The following is a 24059-nucleotide window of genomic DNA, read 5'->3' on the forward strand; positions in this document are numbered from 1 at the left end:
CTAAGGCCCAAAACTGCTGCTGTGGTTCAAACTCAGGTCGGGCATGGATAGAAACTATGAATGTTCATGTAAGGTCAGAACTGATTTTTTGGGCCTGATCAAAGCTCTATAACCGGGATTGTAAATGATGTTATTGCTATATTATTCCATAGTTATTGGCACATCCTGACGCATATGTTATATGTCACAAAAGAAGACTGACGCTGTTGTGTTGCATGTCATGCTCTTTAGACAGACATTGTGCTAGGAACACTGGTTTACTATCTAAAATTACACACTGGGGCGGCATTATGCTGGCACTGTTTGGTTTGGTAAAAAAAGAAAAAGTGGTCTAACACAGGGACTGTACTGTAGCCTTATCTCTTTGTGAAAAGTGCTTGTTGTGAATGAGATACAGGGTACTGCTTTTGTGGACTTCCTGTGTCCAGAGATCCTTCATACCCTCTAGCGTAATTCTGTTAAACAAATGTGGCTGATATGAGATGTGTGTCACTTGCAGTTTGTTGTACTTGAATCTTGATTGTTGGTGATGTTGCTGTGGAGCACTTTGTTGTTAAATGTCTGTCTTACACTGTAATGTCTTTTTGTTGTGATTGTATTTTTCTGACAGTCGCCACAGACACTATTTTAGATCATTTCATAAAGGATAAATGAAGAAAATCAACTAACAGGTGAGAAAGTAAAGACAGGTGCAACTTACCTGCAAATCGAGCTACATTGGCGTGTTTGGGGTCATAGGGGCATCTCGCCATACCACTGATTGTGTCTCCTACCATCTCGAGTGTGTCTCCCTGTTACACCACGCACACATGAACACACACAGATGCATGCATCAATCAGCAAACTCATAACAATATGAATGCGTCTACAGCGGCATTATGAAAACAAACCACAAAGAGAATGACAATTAGGGAGTGTTACCGTAAGTGCAAACTAATGATTCACTGTTGCCAATTAGGCACAGCAGCAACAACAAGAGAGTCACATTCTCATGCATAAATAACACACACACACACACACACACACACACATACATGCGAACATGAATAATCACACACACACACACACACACACACACACACACACACACACACACACACACAGACACACAGGGGTCCATACACCCACATAAAGTCATACATGTATACGCAGTAAAATCTCTTCTCTGCATCGCTCTCTCACTTAAAAGGTAGCCAAAAGCAAACAATTTCACCAGCGCAGTCTAATTATCATCCACGGCTGAAAAGGAAATAATTCATATGTGTCATTTCATTAAAACCCGGCTATAAATAAAACAGTAGCTACCATCGCTAACTAGTCCCCCGAGAAACAGACAGCCTATCATGGAGAGACAGGTGTGTTATACACTCTTGTAGAATGTCATTAGTGGCTGACAGATAATGGGCCAGGTACGGCTCGGTGTTCCACTGTTGCGCTATGTTTGAAATGTGAGAGACTGAAAATAACACTTATCTGAAAAAGCCTTTGATAGTGAAAGGTTTTTTTCCCCTCTTTCACTTTTTCCAACTCAACTGCCTTCATCACTCATTTAATATTCCTGCAGAATGATGTGAAATCAGCCGAGCCAATGATTAATATTTATGCGCAGTTTTTCTTCCACAAGTTTGAAATCGTTACTGTAATTGAGCATGACGGGGATTGGTCGGGAAGTGGAGCACATTCTGCTGCATGGTGGCGGATTGGAGCTGCTGCTGAGTGAATACAAACCTTCAGACGAATACGTGTTGGACAGGAAGAAAAAAATAACCAGTGTCTAATTGTTTGAATCAGGTCTGTCAACAATCACACTTGTAGCTTGAACCCTTGTGTCTCTTAAATTCCATCAGGGGAATTGCTTCGCTTTCTTAACCACTTGCAAAGGAAATCAAACCAGGCAAGCAAAGTCATGTCTTCACTCTTACTCTCTGAATACCCTCCTCTTCCTCTTCTCCCCTCTTTGTGTTCTTCTTGATTATCCGTCTCTGACTCTCAACGATAACAAGCTCGGCAGACCGCAAAGTTTAACTGCCGAGAAATAACAACTGTTGTATCTCAGGGAAACAAGGCACTGGAACTGCCAGACAACAAGGATAAATAAGTCCTGGGGAGGAAGTCAACACCGCCTCGAGTGCTGAACAAACAACTCTAATCAAGCTGTAAATTTTCACCTGAACAGGCGCACTGATTGTGGTTAGGAAGCGAAGCCTCTGTTTAGGAAGAATAGATACTGTAAGGCATTCATCAAGGATGTCAAACCAATCATCATGAAGTTATCTCAAAGTTAACTCACAGTGTAGTTGGCACAGAGTGGGTTGAAGGCGTTGGTCCCACACACAAACAGGCCTCCCTCTCTGCTGAGCACCACCTTCATGAAATTACGGCACTCATCCTGCAGGAAAAAAAGAGAGAAATAAAGGGAGGGAGAGCTTAATATGCAAGAGGGGTGAAAGCGAAGAGAAGAAAGGCAAAATGATGGAGTGAATAGAGGGAGAACTGGGTTTATTTTTCAGACACTGATTATCCAAACCGCTCTGTGAAATGAAGCTTTTCAGTTGCCTGATGTGTGGAATTATCACACCATTAACGCTGTCAATCATATTGATACAGTCTGAACGTAGCCTGCAGAGACTTTAACTGTCTACCCTCTTCACACATGCAAACATACGCGCACGCACACACACACACACACACACACACACACACACACACACACAGCCGCCATTGACTGACAGCCGGTAATCCGAACCAGCCTCAGGATTTTAAAACAAGCCAACAGATTTAAGGCTAATTTCTCCACCGTGAGGCGTCAAACTACATGAAGCCTGCTTAATGACTAAATAAACCCAAGTCACAGTTTAATTCTTTCGTGATTATTCTTTGAAATGAGAAGTCGTGTAAGCGCCGCATGACTTAATAGCCGCTTTAGCCCCACAGTGCCAAAAAGTAATAAATGTCGGTGTAGTGAAACCAAGAAAAATGACTTTCAAGCTAATCTGCTGCCCCGACAAAAGTATATAATGTGTCAGTGTGTTTATAGTAAGGAACGACTAAACACATGTAACCTCTGAAGAAACACTTTTCTCTGCTGTAGCACTGCTTTACACTGGTTCCATTACTGTTGCCTATCCATTTCAGCTGTTTATCCATTACTTTGAGTTAAGTACTTCAGCAATTTATACATTAGTTTTATCTCTTTAAAGAGATATGCATGTAGACCAAGACTTTGGTATTGAAAGCGCTCTAGTTTCTGACTGTAGTCCGAATAGTTTTGACCAATCCCATTTGAGCGGGCATTGGTTGCTTTCAGGTAGACAGGCCGTGTGGAGAGCAAAACAGGTTGAACACAGTGACCAAAATGCAATCTCTGACCCGATCAGTTGTCGTCTGACAACAATTTAGCTTTTAACTTTTTTTTTTTTAAATTGTTCTGCATTCATAAGGAGGTATATGTTTATTGAGATTAGCCGTAATGTTGTCTGAACCAGTCTCAAGTTGCTAATCGAACTTTAAGTAATGAGCACCACATGGAGGAGGAAGTTTTGGCCTGAATAACCGCTGGCTACATCTGAGGCACATTCATTCTGAAAACGGTGTGCACAGGACTTGAGGTATGTGTTCTCTTGTTTGGCGGGTGTGTCAGAGGTGTTACCAATCAGCAGTGACGTGTATGTAAAAATTTGAGTAGATCTTAACTTACCGTCCAACGCAACACCATTTCTTTTTAGATAAACCTTTTGCTAGCTTTTGTTGGAGTTGAGCCAAGCCTAGTTTTTACCCATTCTCAGTTACAACATGTGTTTCACATTTGATTCAGATATAAATACAAGAAAGAAACAATTATCTAAAACAAGGAATACAACTTCAAAATAGAGAATAACGTTTTTTTTTTTCACTTGAGTAGTTTGATTTGTAGGATTGTGCAATATTAAGGAGAAACGCTAATCAGTATATATCAAGAAGAAGAAAAAATTAGAAAAGTAAAGTTAGAAAAATATCCGTCCAGTATAGGTAACAGAGAGGCTTTTTGTTGCGGCTTTTATCATCTTGTGACCCCTCAGAGTTATTTTAAGACTACACTGGAGGTCCTAACACCAGTTTGGGAAGCACTGTCTCAAGTTCTTTAGGACCAACATGATAATGAACAAAGAATCCATCAACAGTGAATATGCATGTGTGTGTGTAAAAATTTACAAGACCTTAACTTTAAAAGTCAAAAAGTAACGACAGCAGTTTGCTTTTGCAGTCGAGTCCACCGCCTGTGTGTGTGTGCCTGTGTGTGTGTGTGTGTGTGTGTGTGTGTGTGTGTGTGTGTGTGTGTGTGCAGAATGAGTGGCAATGAACAGTAGATCACTCGTGAATAGCAGCCAGCAGCCCCCTCCCCAAACTACTAGTGTCCCAGCCAGGATGGCACCAGCTCTGCCACACACACACACACAACACACACACACACACACACACACACACACACACACACACACACACACACACACACACACACCAGATGGGATCTACTTCAAGACCACCACCCGCACTGATCTCATCGGAAAGAGAAGTAGGGCTGGAGCAGAAGCGGTGGTGGTGATAGCGGGTATGTGAAATGACAATCTGTGCATGTATGTGTGTGTGAGTGAGTGTGTGCAGACAAGATCAGAGGGAAAGCAGCGATATGAGAGACGGGTGAATGTTATTCCAGATGCTCCACCCTGCGCCCTCCTACCCCTCCACCTTCCCACTTCACTCCCTGCTGGGTTCTCGTTTTTCAAGAGCAGAAAAAAAACAGGAAAGGAGGAAGTGTTTTCGTGTGTGAGTGTAAAGATTGTGTGTGTTGGGGTGCAGGGGGTGTGTCAAGTGGCAGGTGTAAATTTCTAATGGCGCAGCACTGTGTGACAAATTGCAGAGCGACTGTGACGGTATATATGTGTGTGTGTGTGTGTGTGTGTCACTCCCACACACACATACAGCATGTGTTCATGTGTGCCCTGTGCATATATCTGCATGTGTGTTTGTGAGTATCTGTTGTATCACAGCACAGATGCATGTTCATGTGTGAGAATCATTTGCATGCTGTTTGTCGGTGGGGTTGCAGTCTGTCAGCTTGGTCAGAGCTGTAATCACAAAGCCAGATGAAGCACTCTTAATAACAACCCAGTCCAACTGCCAGCATCTCAGAGAGGGGAGTAAATGCTTCGAAGAGCCAAACCACTGCACAAATGAGCACATTTGTGCAGTGGTTGCACACAATAAATGGAACATTTCATGACAACAGGATAAAAACAAGGATTGGATCCTTCATAACATTTCAAATACTGAATTTTGAATAGCATTTTCACTTTGTAGACATCAACAGAATTCATCCCCTGCTGCGTAGATGCTTTTCATTAACCCTTAATCATCGATCCTAGGAAGCGATTTGGCACTTTCAGGTATGGGTATTTCTTTATTCAAAGCCAAATTCAGACATGAGGATTAGGGTTTCACTGTGCTTCCACATTAAAAAATAAACCAATTACAAAGGATCAAGTGCTAAATCACTGAATTAAACAATTATATTTAAATCCAAATGCTGTATGTCCTGGTGCTTCCTTCTTCTTCTTCTCCCCTCTGCCTCCTCCTCCTCCTCCTCTCTGCTCCCTCGCTCCCTGGGCAGAATCCAGACAAAACGCCACCTGTGCTGGCTGGCAAGCCTTCCTGAGACCCAGACGACTACAGCCCTCCTCCTCCTCTTCCTCCTCCTCCTGCTCCTCTTACTGACAGTGGCAGAGCTGCCTGGGCTCTGAAAAATTAATCTGCAGCACAGATGAATTACACAGGAGCACGCGCCTGAGTGCAAATATGGACGTAGTTGTGAATGGAGGGGAGATTTAAAGAAGGACGCGGAAGAGTGTGAGAAGATATGGGTGCAAGTGTGTGTACAGTCTGTGAGCAAGTTTGCATATGCGAATATGCTTTTGAATAAACTAGACGCTACGCAGGCAGCAGGCTTTTAATCAGTCTCTTGCTCAAGGCAGATGTTTGCCAGGCTAGTTCAACTGCAGATGTTGACCGAGCAAGTGCAGTCATCTTTTGGATTCTCTGCACAGGCACATTCATTTTCCATAGACACACTACAACACGCAAATCTAAAAGCATTCAAATGCAAGCGATCACACACGCAGTGCAAGGATTGGCAACAAGTTCTCTGTTACTACAACACATCTGCTCAAAACAACCTGCAGCAGTCAGACACTATTAAAACTGAGGAGGCTCCACATTCGGCATCTGCTTTCTATCTATTGTCCGGAACTCGACCTTTAGTCTGAGCAGATAAACAACCTTTTTCATGGTCTAAACCTGGGTTCAGTGTTTGTTCTAATGATGGGGCTTGATCCAAAACCTAAACGAATGTGGTTTTTACCTCCGGCTACAATCAGCATTACCATGTTTGCGCTAACCAAAATACAAAACAGGTGCATGCATCGTAAAATCTGCTGCTTATTTTTTAGCTTTAAGAGCAACCACAGCATGTTTTACTCTCTCATAAAATGTAATAAGTTATCACGATGACCTGCTTCAGCAATGTTCGTACAATGGGAGCCATCTAAGGTAGTACATCAGGGGGTCGTATTTAGCAAGCTGCTCCTCTAAATCTCCAAAGTTTCCATTACATGCCTGGCTGGTCCCCTGATGTTAGCGACCAGGGAGAAGAGAGCATTGCTCTGCCAAGAGCCACCATTGAGCCAGAACTCCCCCCCACCCACCCACACACACACACACACACACGCATGCACACACACACACACACACACACACACACACACACACACACACACACACACACACTGTATACACAATACACACTTGCAAAGATTTGGCGAGCCCTCTTCTTCGCTCATTAACAACAGGCTTGTCATTCTCAGAAAAATACCTGACGCACATTTTGACCAAAAACACAGTGACTCCCCAAGACAGGAAGAGCGAGTGTGTGCAAGCTTTTGCGCATGTGGGCGGAGGATAAATTAACGGCGGTACCAAATTAGCAGCAATGTGCTGTTCTGAGTGCTGCGGTCTTACTCAGCATGTCAAAGCTAATCCGCGTCCCTCTGCAACCCTTCGTCTCAGTTTGATGGTAATTCTGACTGAACACACCACAGGCCACAAACAAACATTAGACACCAGAGGGAGGAAGAGAGGGAGGGGAAGTGAGATAATAGAGATAGGACGACAAAATAAAGACAGAGGAAGAGAAAGAGAGACATTGAGAGAGAGGGAAAAAAAGAGAGACAGAGAGAAAGAAACAGAGAAAACAGGAGAATTTTTCCAGGCCAGTCAGCCATGTGGCAGCCTCAGCGGTGGAGCCGACCTGCAGCAAGACCTACAGATCGTGGGGTCAGCTGAGCTCCACTCCCTGATGGAAACACACACACACACACCATTCAATCCTTGACCACAACATTTAACCTGAGTCACCCTTGGACAGCTCTGTGTCTGACAACACACAGAGAAAATGGTGGCAATCTGTCACAATGTGATGAATACATGTGATAATGTATGCATGCATGTAAAAAAATATTTTTTGGTGGGGGGGGTATATGGAATAAATAAGGTTCAGCACTGTTATTTTCCAATGCAGGTGTTTTATGATAGTCAGCTAGTTGTTTTCACCTTCGTTAGGATAAATGTTTTAACAAAAGCTAATAAGTGCATAAAACATTTTCTGCCTTATGCACACTGGAAATGCAGTTCACATTGAGAAATCCCATGGTCCAAATACATAGTATACCCAACAGTTACAACATATGAGGAACTGAGGATAAATCACTAGAGAAACAAACTGGCAAAGCTATTTTGATAATGTAGCTTTGCAAGCTACCAATTACTTTATACTGGAAGAAGTTGAAATACAGTAAAGCCTCCCTTGGAAAAACATCTAGTTTAATAAACAAAAGCTTCATAGAAAATGCAGTTCAAAATACTGATACTAAAAATGATCAAAATAATAGTATGCATGTGATATGAAATTATGAAAAACAAACGAACAAAAACAAAACAAAAAATGCCACTCCACTCAACTGAGCTGCAATAAGAGCCCACTTGTCAGGGTGACCTCTAGCTTACTACACAGTGTGTGCTCCTCATATAGGCGGAAACCTTCGCTGCATGTCGTACCCCCTTTCTCTCCCCTCTTTCCTGTCTGTCTATCTGTCCTATCAATGAGGGCAAAAATGCTACAAAAATAATAAATAAGTGCCCACTTGTTCATAGGTCATATATAAAAAACACTATTGATGGAAAATTGTAAGAACAAAAGCAGTTAGAGTTAAAGCAGCAGTTAAAGCAGTTATATTTACTTGATTTTGTGACGTTGCAGCTTAAAAATTACAAGTTTGATTAAATCAATACTTTTAAGTTTTAGCAACTAGTCAGTCATATTAATATTTTCTTCAACATGTTAACAGAACAGAACTCGCAGATCTCCCAACTTCATCATTGGCAAAATCCTCTTTGTCATGATCAAGTTAGGTCAAACGAACACCCAATTATCATTTTTAAGTAGCAACAACTTCAAAAAATCTAGTTACATGTACTTTACTTTTTCAAGGCAATCGATTTCCAAGATGATCTTGGGTAAGATCAACTTGTCAGATTTTACAGTGTACTACTATTACAGAAAAAATGTTCAAAAAGTAATTACTTGAATTGTTAGCAAATATGAATGTAGTTGAAATACCAGCAAGTTACTGCAAAATGTAGTTATACCACTTGTTTAATTCTGCCTGATATCAGAGAACTATCATCTTGTTTCACTGCGTTTCCAATCAGCCAACACGTACTCAGCGGAGTGGGCGGATTTAAAGGTCTGGACCCAGGGAAAATTTAATTAGATTTCGTTCACTACTCTTGAACACTGGAAATAAGTATTACAAGTAATTTAAGAGAAAGAAATTCTGCACACACATCTGGAAAGCTGATGAAAGCTAATGGAAAACTCAGTATCATCATTGCATTGCGCTGCACTGTAACTGAGTGTGCAGAATCATCTTTTATTCTTTTTTATGTTTTTGCTGTTATTGTCCCTCAGCATGTCATGAATTTGATGATAGTCTCAAAAGTCCACAGTTTTGGGTAATATAAAAATGGACTGCTGTGATGCTAAAGATACAATTACGGCTGAACTTTAATGTCCCAAACATGGGGAAATCTGAATAATAAATTGGAAGCTAGACTTTAATGTACAGGTATATGTAACATCAGCATAAAAATTTAAATAGACATTGCACAATGTCTAAAGGGTAAAGGCAAAAAAACAAGATGCTATCTACAGATGTAGAAATGGTGTGGAAAAAAGGCCACAACTAGAAGGAATGAAAGTGACTCCACATGTGGTATTTCAAATTGATTAATCTGGGAGCCAAAGAAAAAGCTGCGAAACTGAATCTTCAGACTGTCCAACCCAGAAAAGGCATTTGGGTTGGACGATTGAAAACCCCTAGCTCCTCTGAGGGCACGATCAACGCAATATTGATCAAACAATCTCGCTAAGTGCTGCTTATAACGATGCCCAACCGCTCTTTAAAAGCGCTCTATATGGAATTGCATTTGCGTGTATGCACATGCCACACTGCCATGGCCCGATGTGTTGGCTCAGCGCCACCTCTGGGGAACGGCTCACCATCTATCTCGCTTTCATGAGAAGATAAAGGGTGAAAGGAGGGAATGACAGAACAACATGAAAAGGGCAAATACAGGAGAGATAAAGAGACAGCAGAATGCAAAGGACAAAAGGGAGATATGACGGGAATATGCAGAGTGAGTGACAGCGGGTCCGACTGTTGCTTTCATCAACAATCGTTTGGTCAACACAGGAGAAGAGACAAGGCGAAAAGAATTAGGATATTGAATTTTCAGCCTAATTAGAGAGAATACTATGTCCTTTGTGATCAACCAAGCAGAAACATTTAATTACAAAACCAATTACGAGGTGGTGAATGCATCACATCTGACACAACCATCCCCGAAGCAGAACAGGACATTTTCAGGAGAAGACGTGGAGGAGAGACAGAGGGAAAGGGAGGGGACAGAGGGCGAAGAAGGCACATAGAAGATGACTATTTGACAGATAGGATTTTGTCTTTTAATTGTGTTCATGTATGCATAGGAGAGAGAAACAAAGAGAGAGCAGATTAAAAAAAAGCACTTGAAAAATAATGAATATGTATGAACATACAGTAAAGATATACCGTACATGAGGGTTGTGTGTATGCATGCATTAGAGTGAGAAAAATATCGTTCTTTGGTTAAATATTCAGTCAGCTCGACCTCCAACATGATGAGCAAAACAGCAACAGGGGGTCACAAAAACAACACCTGTAGCAATCTAATGCATTTTAATACAAAAGCCCTGCAGTAAACACTGTGGCGAGACAATACATCACTCTAATATTGATATTCTGATATAAAATTCATACCATTTAGTCAACATCAAAATACATTTTAAATGATGTCTTTTCCAGGCCTTAGAGGCTCCATCACAGCTCAAACATACAAATTTATGAGCTTATTTCAGTGCTTTTTTTTAACCCATGATGTAATTCTTTGTTGACAGAAGGTCAAATACTTAAATATGAAGACAGAAAGGCACCGTTCAGGCATTTCACGATAAAGCCAAGCTTCATCAAGCTGCATTTTTGAGGAAATCAATCCCAGATATTAAGTAGAACACATCTGTGTTTTGACAGGCAAGTTCACATGAGATATGTAGTCTCTTATCATAGTTTCCAAGGTGTTATTGCTCAATAAAAAGAAAAGTGAAATGTTCCACTTTTTTGGTCATCACATTCACATTACAACTTATTTTGAAAGACTGTCCTAAAGTCTTCACAGTTTTTAAAGTTTACTTTGAGGTATGTGTTTTATTATATATTTAATATAATATTTAAATTTCACAGCATCACCAATTCAAATGTAGTTATTTTATCTACGGATGGTCTCCTAATTGAAGTACTGGGCCACATTATATTTCTCTGCTGTGATATGAAGCTTAAACAACGAAAATAAATCAAACACAGGGCGAAAAACATCTTAAGAGTCCCACGTGTAAAAATTGTAAAAATTATGGACGTAGCTACTGTGATGTTAGTTTATGCATGCCCATTTTAAAGCCTTGAGTTCCGCATTATGAATGTCACCATCTTATGTTTTTGGTGCCAGAGGTGGCCATATTTGGGCGATTAGCTGGCGCTGTGGAGGAGCGAGGACCGGATCTGACAGAGAGCCTGTTACTCAAAGCAGCCCTGCCCTTAATTATGTGTAAATATAATATAAAAATGCATAAATATAAAAATGCATCCCTGTACAGTTGTCATGGAGGGAGAAATTGTCATTAGATACCAAAACTGTTTTATTTACCTGGCAATAAATATGTCGATTTTTGCTGTAAATTTGGGTATTTTGACATCGGGGTCTATGGAAATTGACTCTCTTCTGGAGGAGCCTCGAGTGGCCATTCAAACACTTGGCACTTCTGTGTTTGCTTCATTTTTCAGCCCAGAGATTTGCAATCAGCCTAAACCTAAAGAAAGTGAAAATAAAACCTAAAAAACTACTAACAGCCATTGAACAGGCTAAAAAAGGCTTTTTGAAACAATGTGTAGGTGTTACCCCACTGACCCACATCTATGAGGCTTTTAACCAGAGATAACGGCCACATAATGGGCTGATAATATCCTGATTGGGTGGCTTCTTCTTTCCTGCATGTTGCTGATGGTGTATCGTTACTTTTCTTGGCACATTACAGCCACCTGTCAATCAGTGGAGTAATGTGAAACCACTTGCAGGAATGTGTGCTGTCACATGCACGTGTGTGTTCATGGGCATGCACTGCACCGAAGATTAGGGGCCCTCTAATCAAAACATCGCTCCACAGCTCCATTACTGGCTAAGAAGACAGCAAGCTAGCAAATGTTACTGTAACCAATGCAGGTTTTTAAATGTTTCAAAAGAAATGTTTGATTATAAATGTTTTATGAGAAAAGAAATGCATTTAACACAATGGATTTTGGCAAAAAAACCCACAGAATTCAACAACACAAAAACACCACAGGGTACCTTTTAAAATGTAGCATTTTTGTCTACACTTTCAAAGAGGTGTTCAAAAAAACCAGTAATTTGTGAGGCTGTTAGTTTGTGCTGTACAGGATTACATTATATTGCCATATATGTGTGGTTCCAACTTTTTAATACTTTTTCGGGAGCTGTTTTTTGGAATGAAAATTATTGCATTTAGTGACTTGAAAATAATACTTTATCAGCTTTTATAAATCCATACTGTTTGTACCCCAGTGGGGAAGTGTGTGTGTGTGACTAAATGTGTGCGTGTGTGCATATGCACGCACAAGCACATTCATTTATATGCATCCTCGCCCAGAGAGCTGACTGAGAGGACCTGGCAGTGTTCTTATCTTCCTCACATTGCCGTGTGACTCACGGTCTTACCAGGCAGCACAGTCATTAGGGGCAAGAAGACCTTTCATATCTCAGTCAGCCCCACAGCTCTCCTCAGGGCCGGCCAACAAGGACCCACACACCCCTCCCTCTCCTCTCGTTCTTTATCTACCTCTTCCCTCTCTCTCACCTCTCCCTTCTCCTCCTCCCCTCTCCTCCTCTCAGCTGAGCTTTTTGTCTCTGTCCCTCTATTCTCCATTGTGTTTCTGTCTGGCACAGTCTCACACAGATTTAATGTCAGGTGTTCTCTCGCTGTGTTAAATAAGTCATTTTTTTCCTCTGCCTGGAGGGGACAGAGCCCATGCTTCCCCCGCCAAACCGTCACCACTACATTCACCCACACACATGCACTGAATACGGGCTGTTTATGTGTGGCAGATAGCGGCTACAGATGTGTTTGTTTGTGTGTGTGTGTGTGTGTGTGTGTGTGTGTTGGAGATATAAGAGGTATTCAGGCGTGGGTTGCTGGTGGCTGCTGGGACGTTTCACCCCATCACTTCCTCATCGCATCAGTTTCCTGACGCCCACCTGCTATTTCTGAGGGCAAAAAACGCGTTCTTGATGCATGACGGTGGAACAAGTTGCGTATAGGTAGGAGTGTCTCTATTCTTCTGATTGATGCGTATGTGTCAGACGAGCAGGGACAATGAGATAATATGTGGTCAGAGTTCTCCTCCTCTTGAGGTTGAGCCAGCAGGCATGACAGTCAGACGACTTGCACATGAAACCAAAAGCTCCTCACTGAAAGGTGAGACGTGTGCCCTTAATGTGTGTAAAAAAACGGGCGAAAACTCTGAGTGACTGGACATGTTTCCTTAACAACCTGACAGCCAGTAATTTTGATCTGTAATTCTGCTGCACAAAACCTTTGCATCTAATCTTTTGCATTGGGTTTTTACCAAAAATATCAGTTTTAAAAAGCAGTTGATTGATTGAAAATATTCAGAGAAACAACTCTAACAAATTTGCCTCAAGCAAAAGAAAGTAAAATGCAAATGAAATGCTAAAGTAACTTAAAAATCAATTCATGGAGAGATTTTTATGCTACAAATGGTATTATAAAGTCTGCTTTTCAGCCAGAGTTTTGTTTTATTAATTACTTAAACTGATATCGGCACATTTTTTAGCACTTCACATCAATAAAATCTTGTTTTTTCATTATACTTGATTTTAAAAATGTGCTAAGTGCAAACTACTGTTCTGTTGTTTTAAAGTGGAAGTGATGCTTTGTCATTACTTATGATTCATGGTAAGAAGTATAAACTATCATATACTTCTAAAAATCTTGCACAGTCATTGATTTATTTTGAGGGTATTCATAGAAAAAAATGCTATGCCTTATATTTGTTCTAAACTGCTTCTAATTACTTCTTCTAACTGTAGTTTTTGTTCTATGAATGCTCCAAGGAGATTTTAACATATGTTTTTCGGAAAGCCCTCTTATGGCAACTTCTTGGAAATTTGTTAATGATTCTTTATCAGATTTTACTGTGTTGATCTACAATCTAAATCCACCTCTCTGTCTTCTAAATGACAATTTATTCTTTAGTCTTGAACAACGTAAATCCACTCTACACTACCTGCCCAGCAGCAGACAGATATAGTTAGTGACTAGCTGGTGAACGCAGAAGAGCATTCAGCATTTAATTATCCCTCAGGAGTTGATGGAGAGCTAAAAGGAGACTGAATATTAGTCCCACATTTGCCAGGAGGCAAGAAAAGTTACTCTGAATCAATGCTTATGTTGCTCCTTGTCTACTGGATGTGTAAATAAACAACTGTTCATTGCTAATATTTTGCCATTTTAACTGTGTAAGGTGATAATATGCAAATGGTGTGTTTACAGGTTGTGTAACTACCCTTATGTGGCCAGAACTATCAAATAATGCAAGTTTAATGTGTTGTTTTCACACTGTTATGAGACACACAGAGTAATGCATAGAGAATACTTTTCTTTTAAAAGAAGGAGAATATGAAGAAACAGTCACACTGTCTCACCTCATGCTTGCCCTTCATCCTGCAGATCCTGATGTCATTCTTGTTCGACTCCCACGTCCTTTTCTATACATTACAAAAACACACATGCACTCCTGGTTAGCTTGTTCTGCACTTCTCTGTAGTAGGAAATGACATTTTCCAGCCTAATGACAAGTTGTACATACACCAAAAGTTGTAAATACTACGAGTATCTGTCCAGGAGGTGCTCACCTTGCTGTAGAACATCTCGTCTCCTGCAACAATGTCCAACTCCACGCGGAAAAGGTCATCCCTGGAGAGAAAAGGCGAGAGATAGAGAAACAGTGGCAGTCAGCCAACACAGCACTATCCAAAGCTTAAGGTAAGGCAAGACTCTGCACTGAGCAAACCATGAATACCAGTTCCACAGCACAAGCACAGCATAGATATTATTGCTTGCTCAGGACAGAGCAGGTCAATTCGGATTTTCTTTTGGATGAAATCCAGGCCGCACACTGAAATACAAACTATGAGTATGAATATTTCCACCATATATTGAATCTGTGTGCCTTTGCAACTAAATAATTCTATGCGTGCATCTAATGCATTCATATTAGAGACTTTTATTCGTTTAAAGTTGATCAGACCCTCAGAAATTAGGGAACAGATTTACAATGTCTCCCATTTCTCCCAATGTGTGTGAGAAATGGTACCCGACTGCATAACGATGTCTCATATTTCCCCTTCGCCTTTTGCCTCTGCTCATTAAACTCTACTTGCTGCATTGAATTTGCTCCTAGGGGCCCTGAAGTCAGCTTATCAGTCTTATTCAAAAGCCTAAAATTGAATTAATGGATGATTTAATCAAGCTGTGATGCTTGCACACCCCCACATGCTGCCTACACATGGTCCTAAACCCAACACCATGCATGTATTCATGATATTCCTAACAGTGCTTTTTCGCACTCCTAATCTACAGATAATTCTGCGGTAACCTTGGATGTTCCTGTGAAAATGCCAACTAAATGAGAGTTGGACTAGGCAGCACCAGTAACAGCTGACGTTTGCATATTGATCAAGGCCTCGGTATCTGCTGGGATAGATCTGAAGCTCAAGCTTCATCTAAGCAAAGGAGCTCTGAATGGGCTAATCTGTAAATCTGCCATAGCCGTGTTATTGCAGCAGTATCGATCCCATCTCAGATCCAGCTCTGCCTCCCAGTGCTACACATTCTCTTGGTTTTCTCTTTAATAGAGGCAGGGGTTATCAGGTATGCATCCATGTAGTGCCTGCTCATGTAAGTATTCATACCACCTGAGTGTGTGTATCGAGTGTGTTTGCATCTGTTTTTCCTGAAAGAGTGAGAGCTGTAAAAATGTGTGCATGATGAGAGCACAGGTAGGCCAAGTGCCATCAGGTTACTCCAATCCTGAATAATTCATCCCCACTTCCTCTTGGCGTTTTAGAAGATTCCCGCTCTTACTCACCCTCGCGGAGCAGGACAACGGCTAAGTGGTGAAGAAGTGCAAAATCACCAAACACTTGCTTGGTGCGTCCCTGCTTAACAGGTCAGAGTTTAAGCGTTCTCCAAACAGTGGAGTGGGCCAGAGAGTGAGGCGTAATCTCATCCAGGCTGCTTCAGCGTTGTCTCAGCATTAACATAATGAATATAGCAACAGGCCTCCTAGTCAGAGTGGCTGGCAGCCAGCACTGTTGCCTCTGATAGTGCAGAGGAGGGGGAATTATTTATGCTGCTGCTTCTCTTTCTCTCTGCATCTCTTCTCTTGCCTTCCAGGTTGTTTGAATGATGCAAAGCCTGTGGCCTGTGTGTTTTTGTTTGTTTGTATGCATGTTAGTGGATTTACTGCATGTGGTAGATGGTTAGGATTCAGGGTAACTATGTAAAGATTTCATTATTCTTTATGTTGCAGGATGTGCACATGCAGCCTTGAATAGCCTTGATTCATTTGGTCATAACTCACAAAGGCGCCACAACTCACAAAGTCCAGTCTCAAAACCTACAAATCAAATGTCTCCTGTTCCTTTTTACTTGTCTGACCTTGTATATGTGTGTAGGATGTGCTCGTGCCTGAGCTGTTATTTCATAAATGCCTCCGACCCCTGTCTGACTCAGCTAATACAAAGTCAACACAGAATAAGGAGAAACTGTAAACATTTCCTACATTTCTGACTTGACCAGCTCATGAACTTTCTCCTCTTGGCTGGCCAAACAACAGTGGACTCAAGGTCAAGACATCTTAAGCTGCCAAGTTTTCCTACATTTCTTCTTGTTAGCTTTTTTGCTCCTCTTCTTGCTGGCAGCCATATTGTGGTTTATTGCAAGCAGTGCTGAGCCTCTCTGACCCTGCAAATAGTGTGCAGGGAAAGCTGCTCCACTGGATGAAATTGAAATGGAAAGATTTGAGCTGACCACCTAGTCTCCCCGACACTTCTGCTGACTGCGGAAGAGTGCTCTACAGCACGTCTGTGTGTGAGTTTGCATGTACTTGGGTGTCTTTAAATACGTGCCTGAGTAAGTAGCCTTGCCCCAATTTGATATTACATACTACATTTTAACAAACAAATTTGCAGTGCTCTAAAACTGAAGAGTGTGTAAAATCCTGCACAACCCACTAAGTTCATTGAAAGAGCTATGTTTGGGTCAGAAAACGTCTTCAGGCATTAAACTCAAAGGACTTACAAAGAACATCCATATACTCGAGCCTAAGGGCTGCAACAACCACTGAAACACCACACACAACTGCATCTAAACTATTGATAACATACATCCATGAAATGAGACAAGAAATGTATCTCAAATTCCCATAAACTGGAACAAGAAAAATTTGCACAGGCACTACAAAATGAGTAATATTCATCATCAAGGTGATTAAAATGGCGTGAAATTAAATAGCAATTCAATTTAAGTAAATTTGGAGTGCATACCAAATTTGCTTGTATTTTAAGATAATATTTATTTATTTATTTATTTTTTGGGTTAATTCTTTTAAGAATTTAACTGATTTGTAACTGTCCTATGATGTGTTTGTAGAATGCAACCAAAAACATATTGAGCACATTCATTCCAGGTGGAGCATAACATAAAGGTGAATCAAATCTCTTAAAACTAACATTAAAACCCACATTAAGGAAAAATTAAAATGAGAGAGAATAAGAACAAAAAACAATAAAAGCTACAAAGTCATGAGAGTCATAACTGATAAAAACTTTGGTAAAATGTAATCATATAATTATACTAAAAGTAGACCATTAAAAGAGAATAATACATGTAAATTAAAATAAGCAAAATAACTAAAAACAGAGTAAAAGTACAACAATAAAGGATGAAAGCACAAGTGTAAAACTTAGTATATGTGTTACTCTTTTAGTTTAGTTTTGCAATTTCCATTTAGTTCTTGTTAACGGTTCTGCATGTCGGCATACTTCAAGGAAATCTATGTTATTAGTGGCTATTATGTCATGTAGCAATCTGTTCAACCATTAGCAATAAAAAATGATTAAAACATGTAAAAAGTTACATACAAGTTAAGTTCTGTTTAGTTGACCTCTTTTATGATACCTTATGGGTTTAATTCGTAACCAATCTACTATATTTTTAAAAAAACCCTTTTAGTCCTATAAATAAAATAAATAAATAAATGGCAGCTTTCCAAAGTTTCAGTTTAAATTACATCAACTGTGATTTATTGGCAATAATGCAATAATTGTTGTAACTAGCTGGCAAACAGCATCTATAGCGATCAATCCATGCTTTATAGTAACAGTGCATAGTGTCTATTGTATGTCTATATTGTTGATGTCCCCACTTGTGTCTCTTCCAACATACTTGTCCTTATCTGCATGCTAAACTTTCTCTGCTAGCCGCTCTACAGCTGAACAGATTGGCAGCTTCACCTTTCAAGCTTCCCAGTCTTTGCCACTAGCAAACGTCTCCCTGTACGTCTGCCACAAGGCATTTGACCCCTCCCTGACCTCTGAGGTCAGCGTCTGTGAGCTAATAAATACAGCAAACCATCACCCTGGCAGTAAGTCAACACACTTTCCCTTTCCACTTGATGCAAACACACACAGTCAGAGCCAGATGGCAAAAACCTCTCACATTTTATCACAATTGGAACAGTTAATCAGGAGTTGGCTTTGCTCCTTCGGTCATCTTGTAAATTGATAAACACTCTCCAATTGGTTTATATTTGTGTGTATTCGCCCTTTGGATCCATCTGAGGGTTTAGGACCTCAGGATCCACAGCTGCTCCGTTGGACAGCAATGAAATGGGGCTTAACACAGCACGGCGCTTCACTCTACCAGCCACCAGCCAAATACATAGTTTACTTTCATTTAGCAAGGATGGGAGGAGGACAGGGAGAGGTAGCTGCTCTCAGCAGGTACTTGGGGCAGGGATTTAGCGATGCTTGCAGTCTGAGGAGCAGCTATGCTAATGGTGACAGGATTTGGGGATGAGCGAGTCGTCTTATCAGGCCATGCACTCTGTAGGAGCTTTTGGCAGTCATACCTGCCACCGCACAGGTACTTATTTATATATTACACATTTTTAAATCTCTCCCTCCCTGCTGGGTTGTCTCGGGCTCACACAAGCATTTGAACATGGATCTGTTTCTTTCTAGGCCCATCATTTTCTGTCAGGGAGCTGCAAACACTATTAGCCACTTAGAAGAATTATATAAATATACGTTCTTTCTGTGAATCCTTCATGCTGTCGCAAACCTCCCTCACCTCTCTCGTCTTTCCGCCTGTCAGTCTAGCATTTCATTATCATCCGGTTGGCTGAGACATTCATATCGGTTTACCTCTGCTTTTCACTAAAAATTTCTGTGGCTGTAAATTGAAATTAACGTCTCTCAGACGGTTTCATGGCTCTGGTTATATTTTAAAGCAGACCTGCAGACTGCAGTAGCTGCAGTTGTCTGTGTGCAGTTTTAGTATCAGTCGTGTGTGTGCAGACAGAATGGCTGGAACCATGTAACATAGTTTGATATATTTACTACCAACTCTCAGCAGAGAGGTTAGACCAGCTGGAGGCAGGGACTGGGTCATTTCCTGGACCACAGTGGCGTCTCTTATTGGAAACCACTTCAGTCTTCTTTCAGACTGCCACTATACAGAGAATAACCAGCGCCACATGTGAAAACTAACTGTGTCTCATTTTTTTCAGCATGCTTCAAGCTAAATTAATTTTTGGACAACACAGGCAGTAAATCTCGAGGTGTGTGTTTTTTGTTAGCTCAGTCTGTTTCAGGTCGGCTCCTGAACGGCTCCAGGAAGCAGCAGATGTAGTTTTACAGTGTGAACCAGGAGGCCATCCTTGTCTGGCCCCTCTGACCACCAGGGCTTCTGTCTGTTCAGAATCAGCACATTTACCAGACTGACAGACAGACAGGGACTAGCATCATATGGAGACCAAACTAGAAAATACTTTTTTGGGCCAAATGGAGCAAATAGCAATGGCGTTGTACTAACACCTTTGGGAGACAACAGGCAATTGATTTGAATCACAGAGATATGTAAAATCAGCAAACGTGTTTATTTCCAATGTTATTTTCTACCATAACTATAATACTTAAAGATATATATATTTAGATGTATAGTTAAACACAATGGTCCGACCTATCTGACATTTCTGCTATGCTTCCTCTATGTACTGTGTTGCTTTGCTCGTGTCTTTGATAAACCCAGTCTACCAACACAGAAGCTAAGCAGTGTACTGCTGTGGACGGAGGCTGCAGCAAAATGTATTTTAACCCCAAAAAGTAATTGTGAGTTGACATGTGCACTATATTTAGAATACTTTCGTAGCTTTATCTTACACACTACCTGGCCAACGCAGCAGTAGTTCAGAAACTCCTCCGTTCTAAAATCACTGTTCATGTCAAAACATATATTGAAGCTAATACTGATTTTTAATATGTGGGCTTTTTAGGTGACTAAAAACTAACCAACTGAGGCAGCCCCTGCTCAGCGCCCTTTCAATTTCTGCATGTGACGCGAGGGGTTTCTACCCTGAAGTTGAAGCCTTCAAATGAAGCTACAGTAACTTACCTAAGTCTGATTTTACCAAGAAATCAGTAGATACTGTAGAAGTTGTGAGCAACCAGTGACAAAGTTATGAGAGCATCCAACAAAAACTGACCTCCAAGTTAACATTTTTAAATAATGTAAGCTTTCTTAAGGCCTGATCACATAAAAAAAAAAAAAAAAAATTTGCAGAAAATCAGGACATTTCAATGACATCACCTCAATCAGTGGAGAGAGTCCAAAAGTAGCCCCAGCAATAAGCCACAGCTGAATGCTAATTTTAACATGTTAACTTGTGCACAGTAATCATGTTAAAACACTGAACAAAGTGTTGAATCTGCCACAATTAATAGATACAAACAATGAAGTCTAACTTCTCTAAAGCCATAACACTGATGGTATGTTTTACAAGTACATTTAGGTTTTAGGCTCAGACACTGAAACTCCTAAAATAATGTCCATTGAAAGTGGGTTGCTTGGCAACAAATGCAGTGATAACAGAGAATCCAACAGATATTAAAGCCGAAAATGGCTCTGACAGAGCTATATTTGTACTTGTATAGGCCTATGTGATGCAAGCAATCAAAGCCATATCACCGGCCCCAGATTTCTCAAAGCGTATTCATACTGTAGATAAAGACATAAATTAACTGCTTATACTGTAATTTCAAAGCACTAGTGCAGTGCCTGTTCAAAATATGCCTCTTGGAACGGGCCTATTGCTTGACGTCTGGTACAGCTGTTTGCTTTCATGAGGGCCGCTTCTCAAAACAACTTCACACTCAGCACTGTGCTTCCTTGGGTCCGGAGCAACACACCTGCCATGACCCAACAGTTCTGGGGACTCCTTGAAAGGAACTGCCCACTGTTGAGCTCCCCTGAGAACTACATATAAGTACCTTCAATAACTTTTTTTCTGTTTGTATACCACAAAGAGGAATGCTGAAGTAACGTACTGAAAGCCAGCAAGTAGTTGATAAAGCACGCTCATTTCTCTATAATGAGTCAAAACCACGTAGCATTTCCACTGTTGCATATATGCTCAGTAAAGCCTGAAATTCACTGTCACTCCATTTGTCCGTTTTCTTAATTTTTTTTCATTACGAGCTGTTGTTTGGCTTTCGTGCTGTCTGTTATTTACACAACTAACAGTTGTTTTTTTTTACTGCTGTTACACTGGCTGTGCTCGACAAATCTACGGACACTTAAGCCACTCATGGTTTCTCTTGTGCTAAGAAAGAACCTTTTTTGAAAAAGGAGCAAAAAAGTATTTCAAAATGGTGCTCCTAAAACTATGATAGATCCTAGCTAGTGTGAACACAACAAAAAGAGGGATTATTAGGATTAGGTCACTAGAAAAATGCCTACATCTGTGTTCGATAGTATACACAGTATCTGAAAAAAGCTAGCTATTTAGGACCAGGCTATTTCTAGGAACAAAAGCAATCATTCTGAAAATTAAATTGCTGATGCTTGAAATGTTTGAGTTTGCTACAATGTAAAATCTCTGGTCTCTCCGGTCTTTCTTTCTTTATGTGATGTTGATGACGCAGACTAAGCTGTACCCAGCATGCCTTTCAGTGGTGTATCAGTTCCCTACTCAGTATTTACACAGTGTGTACATAAAGCACTACTAATAAATACTGTATGTACTACTCTCAAGAGCTCACACTCGATACTGCACTTCCTTGGCTCCTCAGAGATACAACTAAGTGTGAAATTAATTGGATGATCAGTTGATGAAGGGTTGTTGAGAAAATCGAAGGACAGACAGACAGACAGAGACTCCATCCACTTCATGTAGATGTCTTTGTTTGTTGTACCTGGCTCCGATGTAGAGCGTCCGATTGACTTGGAGGACCCTCTGGATGTGTAGAGGCTCTTGTCTCAGCCACGTTCGGTGGGGTCGGCCCAGAAACACCGGGTGTTTTCTCACTACTGTCAGTGAAGGAGACAAAAATGCATAAGGGCTGATTCTCAAACTGACATCTTTGACCGAAAGTAGTCAACATGAAAGTGATTTTGTGTTAGTTTGTTTTGACAGTTCCACAGCAGTAACAGGTATTCAAGGTGACAAAGTCTGAGACCTGCATTTGAAACAGCAGCACGTCAGCTACATTAAACATACAAAGACAAGGAGCAGAGCACGAACCCAGATACAAGAAACAAATAATCCTCTGAAAGTGAAAGATTTCTGATCTAAACCTCATATGTCACCGTTACATTCACAAGTTTTTGTTTGCCGACTGATTTAGACTCATTTTTGATAAATTGTTCATTTGCATGCCGCTTTTTGTTGACAAGTTTGGCAAGAAATGCCAACTGATAATTTAAGAAAGAGAGACATGCAGAGACAGGTGACATTTTCAAAAACATCAAAAAGGTAAAACAAAATGTTGGAGGACAAAGACTTTGGTGCATTGAGGAAGGGAAACCTTAAGGGAAAGAAATCAAAGATAAGAGTGGTGGAGCATTTTCAGCATGTTTTTGTCATGCTGTCCCTCTGACGTAGAAAGACGCAGAGAAAAGAAGTAAAGAGAGAGGCAGAAATCACATAAATCAGATGGATTACCAGTGTGGCTATCTGCTTTTGACCTTGACTGAGGTGCATGAGAGTATTTTCATCTGATATCCTCTCATCCTCTCTGCTCTTTCATCATTACCTCTTTAAATTCAACCCTATAGTCCATTCATCTGTTTCTTCTTCTTATTCGCCTCTGTTTTGTCTGCTTTATTTCTATCCTGTAATTTCTTCTCATTCTAGGCTATCTGCGTCACTCCGCCCTGTGATCCACTGTAATTCATTCTTTTCTCTCCCTGTCCTCTACCTTTTCTCGCTCTGTCCACCTCCACATTTTCCTCTTGTCTTGTCTGACCATCCAGACAAGCCTGCATTTTGCACTATACACTGTAAAATCTGAGAAGCTGGTCTTACTTGAAATAATCTTGGAAACGGATTGCCTTTAAAAGGAAAGTAAATGAAACTATAAGTCTTAATTTATGTTTACTTTATATTCAGTGTTGAATTTACTTGAAATTAAGTTGTATTTCAATACAATATGCAACTCCAGTAAACCAAATTAGTCTGACTTAACTGTATCATGACAAAGAGCATTTGGGCAGTGATGAAGTTAGGAGATCTGTGAGTTAAAGAATATACAATTATGATTGACTAGATTGCAAACAGCAGAATATAGCACAGTAATCTTGGTTTACTGAAGTTGTTAAAACTCAGAAAGAGTGATTTAACTGAACTGGTCACTGGTCAGTTGCAACAACTTCACAAAATTAAGTAAATATAATTAAATATTAAGTAAAATCAACAATTTGGTAAAAAGTAAACATATATTAAGATTAATAGCTATAGTTATTTGCAGTTTTCAAGGCAATCTGTTTCCTAGATTTTTTAAAGTAAAATCAATTTACACCTGCTGTAAAAGCCTCAGAGCGCTCTAGCATAGCGCTCAGTTCCCTGACATCATCTAGACTCCCCTGTTTGGTATTGAAACATGGAGAAGGGTCTCGACTCAGATGGGAAACCATCAATCAATATTATTGAACTGCAATCAAT

General features: G+C 40.5%; 1 protein-coding gene across 1 annotated transcript in view; it reads right to left on the bottom strand.

Annotated features, from left to right (window-relative positions):
- Positions 1–24059, bottom strand: part of sema6bb (sema domain, transmembrane domain (TM), and cytoplasmic domain, (semaphorin) 6Bb) — a 153550-nt gene that overhangs the window by 59927 nt on the left and 69564 nt on the right. The window contains exons 3-7 of the mRNA XM_042481817.1: positions 22312–22426; positions 14689–14749; positions 14479–14541; positions 2291–2389; positions 701–791 (exon numbers count right to left, since the gene is read on the bottom strand). Coding sequence (XP_042337751.1) covers positions 701–791; positions 2291–2389; positions 14479–14541; positions 14689–14749; positions 22312–22426 — 429 coding nt within the window. The remainder of the gene's footprint in view (positions 1–700; positions 792–2290; positions 2390–14478; positions 14542–14688; positions 14750–22311; positions 22427–24059) is intronic.

The sequence above is a fragment of the Plectropomus leopardus genome, chromosome 3 (genome assembly GCF_008729295.1).
Source record: "Plectropomus leopardus isolate mb chromosome 3, YSFRI_Pleo_2.0, whole genome shotgun sequence".
Classification (NCBI taxonomy): Eukaryota; Metazoa; Chordata; class Actinopteri; order Perciformes; family Serranidae; genus Plectropomus; species Plectropomus leopardus.